The 7,464-nt window shown below is 59.9% G+C and overlaps 1 protein-coding gene across 4 annotated transcripts; it reads left to right on the forward strand.

The window, feature by feature from the left end:
* Nucleotides 1-733: 733 nt before the first annotated feature.
* PPM1M (protein phosphatase, Mg2+/Mn2+ dependent 1M) lies at nucleotides 734-5,564 on the forward strand. 4 transcript variants are annotated; one of them, XM_032868226.1, is made up of 10 exons: nucleotides 734-991; nucleotides 1,758-1,881; nucleotides 2,024-2,278; nucleotides 2,714-2,826; nucleotides 3,163-3,247; nucleotides 3,350-3,468; nucleotides 3,632-3,695; nucleotides 3,927-4,034; nucleotides 4,148-4,296; nucleotides 4,627-5,564. In XM_032868226.1, exons 1-10 carry the CDS (start codon nucleotides 768-770, stop codon nucleotides 4,769-4,771), a joined length of 1,386 nt encoding a protein of 461 aa, XP_032724117.1. In that variant the 5' UTR covers nucleotides 734-767; the 3' UTR covers nucleotides 4,772-5,564. The 4 variants fall into 4 exon arrangements, with proteins under 4 accessions (XP_032724117.1, XP_032724116.1, XP_032724118.1 ...); XM_032868225.1 differs by having other exon boundaries at nucleotides 3,163-3,468; XM_032868227.1 differs by lacking the exon at nucleotides 3,927-4,034 and having other exon boundaries at nucleotides 3,163-3,468.
* Nucleotides 5,565-7,464: the final 1,900 nt, after the last annotated feature.

Below are 7,464 nucleotides of genomic sequence, written 5' to 3' on the forward strand. Positions count from 1 at the left end.
TAGTTCCAAGTCTGCACTCGGGTTGGAGACTTTTGGGGACCACGAGTTCCCTTTGTCCACCAGCCACGGACACTCCAGTGAAGAGCCTGCTGTCTGTCCACAGAGGTTATCTTGAGTTGGGTGGGGGGGGGGGAGTCATTTGAGAGGCTGTCCCCTAACTGGGGATGATGAGAAAGGCCAGGGTGACCACCAAGGCCCATCTGGGAGCGGAAGGTGACAGACTACGGGGGTGGTGAATGAAGGCCACCTGGGAGAACCCAGTGCTCTGAGACTTACTCAAGGCCTCAGTCTGACACCTCCAAGCACATCCTGTTCCCATCTTCCCCTTGCGCAAGGCTGGGGCCCAGCAGGAGGAGGCCAGAGGCTCTGCTGCGCGGGGCGGGGGGCGGCTTGGACGCCCCGGCTGCCTCCTTACGACCCCGTCACTTCGCTGGGTGGGGGGTGGCCAGGAAGGCCTTTCCCGTGGCCAGGGCCAGCGCCCCCCGCGTGTGGAGCCGCACCCGGCCTGCTCGGGCGGGTGTGTGACGCGGGCAGGCCGCTTGGCTTCTCGAGGCCTCAGTTTTCTTGCCCGTGAAGTGGGCTTGACAACAGCCTCGGCTTCTTGGGGCCGTGACGAGGCTCAGCAGTCCCGCGGGTGCCCAGGCCGCGCGCGCACTCCCCGCGGAAGGCTGGGGTTTGGGGGCGTCACCGCCCCGCCCCCGGCCCCGCCCCCGCCCCGCTTCCTCCTCCCGCCCGGCGCCCCGCGGGCAGCCCCCTGCCGCCGCGCCATGTCCGCCGGCTGGTTCCGGCGCCGCTTTCTGCCGGGGGGTCCGCTCCCCGCGCCGCGGCCCCCCCGGCCGCGCGCAAGCCCAGTGCCCTACCGGCGGCCCCGCTTTCTGCGCGGCTCGGGCTCGGGCCCCGGAACCGCCGACGCCCCGCGCAGACCGGACGCCCGGCCCGTGCGCAGCCCGGCGCGGGGCCGCGCGCTTCCGTGGAATGCAGGCTACGCGGAGTGAGTGCCCCGCCCCGGGACCCCACCCCCACCCCTCGGATCCCTACTCCCGTCCCTCGGGCTCCCCCACCCCGCCCCTCGAGTTCCCTCCCGCCCCGGCCCTGCTGGGTCAGCCCCAGAGCCGGACCAACCTGGAAAAGAGCCTAAACTTAGCGAATGCCCCCACCCCCCAGCCTGTGGATACTTCCCTCCTGTCCTCCCCTGGGACTCTTGACAGCCTCCTCCCCTGGGACTCTTGACAGCCTCCTCCCCCGCCCCCCGCCAATCCCCGTCCCACCCTTTTCTTTGGAACTCCAGCCTCCCTCAGAGAGGCTTGCGACTTGGGAAGGACCTGCACCTCTGGGGCTTCCAAGGTGAGGCAGGGAAACTGGACCGAGTTCCAGCACTGTGGGCCTTGGAGCTATCCCTCACCTGCAGGCATGCACCTCACCCTGGGTTGTGACCTGTGCTGTATGGGACTGCAAATCTGGCTGAGATGGGGCGGAGGACAGGCAAAGGAGCCCAGATCTCCCAAGGCAGCCCCCCCCCCACCTCCCAGCCCAGGTCAGCTAGTAGTCTCCCAGGGCATCTGGGCCCCAAAGTTTTCCCTTACTCTGAAGCTACTGATCAGTTAGGAAACTTAACACTGTCCAGGTGTGTGTCAGGGGCAGCATGGGGGCTGCTGCCTCAGAGGTAGGGCTGGCTCCTTCTGTGTACCAGCTCTGGTCTCTGCCCATGGGGACATGGGTGTGTCCCTGAAGGGTCACTGGTCACTTACCGGCCTCAGGATCATCAATGCAGAGAAATCTGAGTTCAATGAGGATCAGGCGGCCTGTGGGCAGCTGTGCATACGGAGATGTGAGTTTGGGGCCGAAGAGGACCAGGAGTGGCTGGCCTTGTGCTCAGAGGAGGTGAGTGCATCTGGGCCTATGCCCATCTTACAGGCTGGGACCAGGACTGCAAGTTGAGGTTCTTGCTCTAGTGTCCCACTCTGGGCCGGGGGGACAACTGGCGAAGCTAGGCAGAGCCTGATGCCAAGCCCTTCTGGCGCAGCTCCTGACAGGTCATTACTGGGCCCTGTTTGATGGGCATGGCGGTCCGGCTGCGGCCATCCTGGCTGCCAACACCCTGCACTCCTGCCTGCGCCGGCAGCTGGAGGCCGTGGTGGAGGGCGTAGTGGCCGCTCGGCCCCCCATGCACCTCAGCGGCCATTGCGTCTGCGCCAGTGATCCCCAGTTTGTGGAAGAAAAGGGCATTAGGGCGGAAGACTTGGTGATCGGGGCTCTGGAGAGTGCCTTCCAGGAATGTGTGAGTGTGGCCTTTGCCTGGGGAAGGGGCAGGGACCTGAGGGGCATCCCTGCCCACACCAGTGGTTTCCTGGGATCTTTGCATTGGGAGGACAGGATGGGGTTGGCTTGTTAGTAGTGATCATCACTATCATCATAAGCCCTCCCATTTATCCAGTTGTCTGGTACACGCCAGGGGCTTTTCCGTGCCCCATACCTCGTGCACCCCTCTGGTCCTTCTTGGTGCAGGGGAGGCTTTCCCTTCCTCAGTGCTGATTAGGACTTCCCTCCCTCCCAGGGGATACGCCTAGATCCTCTGACCACAAGGATCCTGGAGTCAGAGCTAGACCTTGGGTGGGGACCACCATGCTTGCTGGTGGGGAAGTGAACTCTGGGGTGGGGATTGGGGACAGATGGCAGTGCCGGCAGCAGCTCAGGTGGCTTCGGTTTGCCCCAGGATGAGGTGATCGGGCGGGAGCTGGAGGCCTCAGGCCAGGTGGGCGGCTGCACAGCCCTGGTGGCTGTGTCCCTGCAGGGAAAGCTGTATGTGGCCAATGCTGGGGACAGCAGGTAAGAGCCAGAGGGTAGGCAGGGTGGGGCGGGCAGGTGGGCACCAGAGGCACGGGGGACAATGAAAGGGGGCTGGAAGTGGAGGGATGGAAATGGGGACTGACTGGCTGAGTTGCTTACATACCTGGCGTGTCAGCTGAATGGACAGCAGATGCCAGGGAGGGCAGGAGGCCTGAGCCTTTATTCTGCAGGCTGTAGGTAGTCATGGGGACTTTGAGCAAGAGATTGGCATAGGCAGAGCTGGTCCCTGGTGGCTGGAGGAGGGGCCGACAGGATGGAGGCCATGAACGAGGGCGGAGTCTGCCCCACAGACCTCTCTTTGTCAACCCCGTCCAGGGCCATATTGGTACGAAAAGATGAGGTCCGGCCCCTGAGCTCTGAGTTCACCCCAGAGACTGAGAGGCAGCGGATCCAGCAGCTGGTAGGTGTCTTGCAGAGGGAGGCTGTGGAGCCCCAACTTGTGAGTCCCCAGTCACCAGAGGCCACCAGAGAGCCTGATCTGTGCCTGGCCTCCCTACCCAAGGCCTTTGTCTACCCCGAGCTTCTGGCTGGTGAGTTCACCCGACTGGAGTTCCCCCGGCGACTGAAGGGCGATGACTTGGGGCAGAAGGTTTTGTTCCGGGATCACCACATGAGGGGCTGGTGAGCGAGGTGGGCTTGGGAGACAGTGGGGAGAGCCCTGGTGTCCAGGCCCAGTGTGTGGACTTGGGGCTGTCCTCTTTCAGCCTGGGCAGGGTGGGCTCCGTGGTGCGGGAGGTGAGGGGGTCGGTGGGGCCTGGGTTGATGCTGGGTCTGACCCTGGTAGGAGCTACAAGTGTGTGGAGAAGTCGGATCTCAAGTACCCACTGATCCATGGGCAGGGTAGGCAGGTCAGTGAATGGCCCCCTCTTAAGAACCCCTCTTAAATTGCTCCCTGGAGAGGGGGGAGCTCCCTTCTTCCTTGTTGGGTGGACTATAGCTGGGGTCACGGAGTTTGCCCCAAGGCTACAGGATGTCTGTCCCTCAGCCCAGGGCACCTGAGGGCCACGGTGCGCTTCTGTGTGCTTTATTTGCACATCTGACAGCAAACAGCTGTCACCTTACGTCTCTCTTGTCCCCAGGCTCGGTTACTGGGAACATTGGCCGTCTCCCGGGGCCTGGGAGACCATCAGCTCAGAGTCCTGGACACAAACATTCAGCTCAAGCCCTTCTTGCTCTCTGTCCCACAGGTGAGTGGCCCACAGACCGTCCACACCAGCTTCCGTCCGCCCAGAAAGGCAGACGACGAGGCTGGCGGGAGCCGGGAAGGGAGTGCTGAGGGACCCTCAGGCTTAACTTGCAGGTAACCGTACTGGATATGGACCAACTGGAGCTGCAGGAGGAGGATGTGGTTGTCATGGCAACTGATGGTCTCTGGGATGTCCTGTCCAATGAGCAGGTGGCACAGCTAGTGCGGAGCTTCCTCCCTGGCAACCGAGAGGACCCACACAGGTACTGTAGCTTTAGTGACACCAGGAAGTAGTTGTGGCCGAGAAGACAGCACTGGTGATGAACCTGGCTCAGGACAGGTGGTCAGGAGCAGAGAGAGCTATCTCAGGCTTCTGGGGGGTGATGGTGGGTCCCCAAAATCTCTGGGTTCAGAAATCCCCAGGACCAAAATCTCCATGGTCCAGACTGTGGCCATCCCATGCTTGTGGCCATCCCATGCTTGTGTCCTTGCCTGGCCCCACAGCTGGACTGCATTGTTTGGGTCCCCACATGTCCAGCTGTACACAAGTTCTCCCTGAGGGGTGCCCTTGCATCTCTGCTCTGGCTCCACAGGTTCTTGGAGCTGGCCCAAATGCTGATACACAGCACACAGGGAAAGGACGACGGTCCCACAGGAGAAGGGCAGGTGTCCTACGATGACATCTCGGTGTTTGTGATTCCCTTGCACAACCAGGGCCAGAGGAGCGATGGCCACTGAGGATTCAGACACTATACCCCAGAACCACTCTGGGGCCGGGTATAGTCCGGGCATCCCTCCATCAGTCAACAGCAGGCCTACCTGCCCTGCCCCAGACACGATGGGTTGATCCCGCACCCCAGCCCATCTCAAGGAGAGCATTTACAGCAGGCAGTCAGAGCTGGAAGAGTACGGAGAGCCCTGCTCCCCAGGTCCCTCTTCGGGCAGGCAGGGCAAGAGCGCAGTTATCAGTAACCTCCCTTTACAACGTAGGAAACCCAGGTGGGGCTCCTCTGACAGGGTCTTTGCAACTCAACGTTATTCCCAGATGGGGACAGCCGGACTAAGGATGCTGGCCATGAATGCTAGGAGGGGCAGAAGAGCCTGTTTGAATCTAGGTCTCTAACCCATGAATGTCAGAGTATTTACTCAGTAACCTCCAAAGCCTATGGAGGGTGCCTCATGGGAAGCTGTGGGTAGCCTCCTGTCTGCTCAACAGCCATCTTAAATCAGCCCGTTGAGAGACAGCCCAGGTCCTGCCCCACTCCCCTCTGCCACCGGAGGTGAGGCCCAGGCCCAGGTGCGAAAGGTGGGGCAGAACAGAAAGAGGCAAGAGGAGCCCCACAGTTTGCTAAGCCAGGAATGTCCCTGATCACTCCCTCCTGGCCCCAGCCCTGCCCCAAGCTGATGTGCCAGCAATGTGATTTTGTTGCTCCCCGACCCCTCCCCATAATTAAATGTTTGTGTGAAGAGCCCTTGTGAATCATGAACTGCTGTAAAGCTTGGCATTATAGTACACTTTTTTGCTCATTCTTGTTACTTTCCAAAGAATCCGTCTTTGCTCCCCCTTGCAAGTCTGCCTATAGTCAGGACTGCATTTTCTCCGAGGGCCTTTCTAGTCCCCAGTATGGGGTGAGCCCCAGTGAGAGAACTGTGGTTCAGGGAACAGAAAAGTGTCTGCCACCATCTGCGGGCCCCTGGGTTGAAGTACCTTCTGGTACATCAACATTAACTTGGTTTTGCATGACGATTTCAATAAACCAAGAATTAGCTGGAGACAAATCAGTGTTCCAGAGCTTGCTGTCTGATAACAGCTTAGTTCTTCACCTTCCCCACAAGACTGTCATCACCTAGCACTTGCCAAGGCCCGGGTGCTTGGGAGCATTTGTTGAATTACAAGGCGACCACCTTTATGACCTCAGCCTCACACTCCTACTTTAGTTTACAACTGGGATAAATTCTATTCAGGCAACTTGCAACTCCAGATGGGGGCCAGGAGGGACATGGGCTAAGAGGCACCAGAACTGAAGGTAAAACTTACATGTTTATACTATCGGGGAGGTTCTCAAGCCCCCTTTCCTACCCATTAACTCACTTTATATTTTTTGCCTTTTTTTTTTTTTTTTTAAAGTAAGCTCCATGCCCAGTGTGGAGCTTGAACTCATGATCCTGAGATCAAGAGTCACATGTTCTACTGAATTAGCCAGCCAGGAGCCCCTCATTAACTCATTTTAGACTCTCATTTCCTATACATTCTCCAGGGAAGGGGTAGGGAAAACTACCAAAATTTCTCATTTTTCAGTCCTGTCCCACAGCCCCACACTTCTGGACTTCCGTATGTCCACAGCTAGGTCCTGACACCCCAGGGGCCCCTGAAGCGCGGGCAGCTTCTCCAGGCCTGCTCCAGTTGGGCGGCTAGCCGAGGCACAGCGCGCCTTACCAGCCTGCAGTTCCACTTCCTGTCTTCAGCAGCCGCCCCCGCCCCCCGGCAGTGTGGGCAGCACCCCGCGCCTGCCTCTCCCCCACATCAACTGCTCAGGCAGCTCACCTTGGCAGCCTGCTGCCTGCTCTTGCTCCTCACACAAGGCTGAAGCCCAGGGAGCGGGCATGGCAGGTCTCTGGACTGCAGGCATGCCTCACCTACAGGAGTGGCGGCTGCAGGGACCACCACATTCACCTACCGTGTCGGAGTGTCTCAGCAGAGCCACGTGATGCGGCAGGCCCCCACCAGGCCATGTGGGCTGCCTCCTTGAGCAGTCTGCCGGGAGAACCTATGCGCGGCCTATCGCTCACAAGCTGGGATGTTCCCTCCGAGGCTCTTCGTAACCCTTGGCCACCCTCCTACGACCATGGGCAGAGTGGCAGGCCCGAGGATGTCTTCTCTGGTTCAAGGGAGCCAAGAAGTGGCAGGCAGCTCTGAGGATACGGAGTTAGTGCATGGACTCTAGGAGTTACCAACTCACGGTGGTCATCAAGCTACTGGCCAGGTCCTCTGCCAGAACTACAGCAGGAGCCTCAAAGAGGCCCCATTCTCCTTGCTCCACGGAAGCCAGGGCCTGGCAGGACAAACTTTATTCCAGCTAGAGGCTGCCAATCTGATCGAGCACTGAGGTAACAATGGGGAATGAAAGGCAGCCCGAGGTACTATGCCAGGCAGTCTGAAAGGCTACTTCGATGCTGGCGCAAGTTGGCTCTTCCCACTCATTTCTGGCCCTGTGGCTGCTTATTAGAGCCTGTGGTCAAGACCCAGGCTGCTACGCATTGAGGTCTGGGTCTAGGGGTCCTTCCCACAAGCCTCCAGACCTTGGTCACCAGGGAGGGGACAGTCCCAGCGAGCCCGACAATCCATCCGCATGGCATCATCATGAGACCCAGGTGAGTCAGGAGGACTAACAGGAGACAACCCACCCCTCCCTCCAACTCTAAGAACCAGG

Source organism: Lontra canadensis, unplaced genomic scaffold (assembly GCF_010015895.1).
Source record: "Lontra canadensis isolate GAN:19392208 unplaced genomic scaffold, GSC_riverotter_1.0 scaffold35, whole genome shotgun sequence".
Classification (NCBI taxonomy): domain Eukaryota; kingdom Metazoa; phylum Chordata; class Mammalia; order Carnivora; family Mustelidae; genus Lontra; species Lontra canadensis.

Excerpts from the sequence above, each read along its gene's own strand:
- PPM1M (XM_032868225.1), top strand. The coding sequence starts at position 768 with ATGTCCGCCGGCTGGTTCCGGCGCCGCTTTCTGCCGGGGGGTCCGCTC. Across the intron at positions 1,882-2,023 it reads TGGCCTTGTGCTCAGAGGAG|CTCCTGACAGGTCATTACTG; the intron begins GTGAGTGCATCT and ends CTTCTGGCGCAG. Across the intron at positions 4,297-4,626 it reads AACCGAGAGGACCCACACAG|GTTCTTGGAGCTGGCCCAAA; the intron begins GTACTGTAGCTT and ends CTGGCTCCACAG.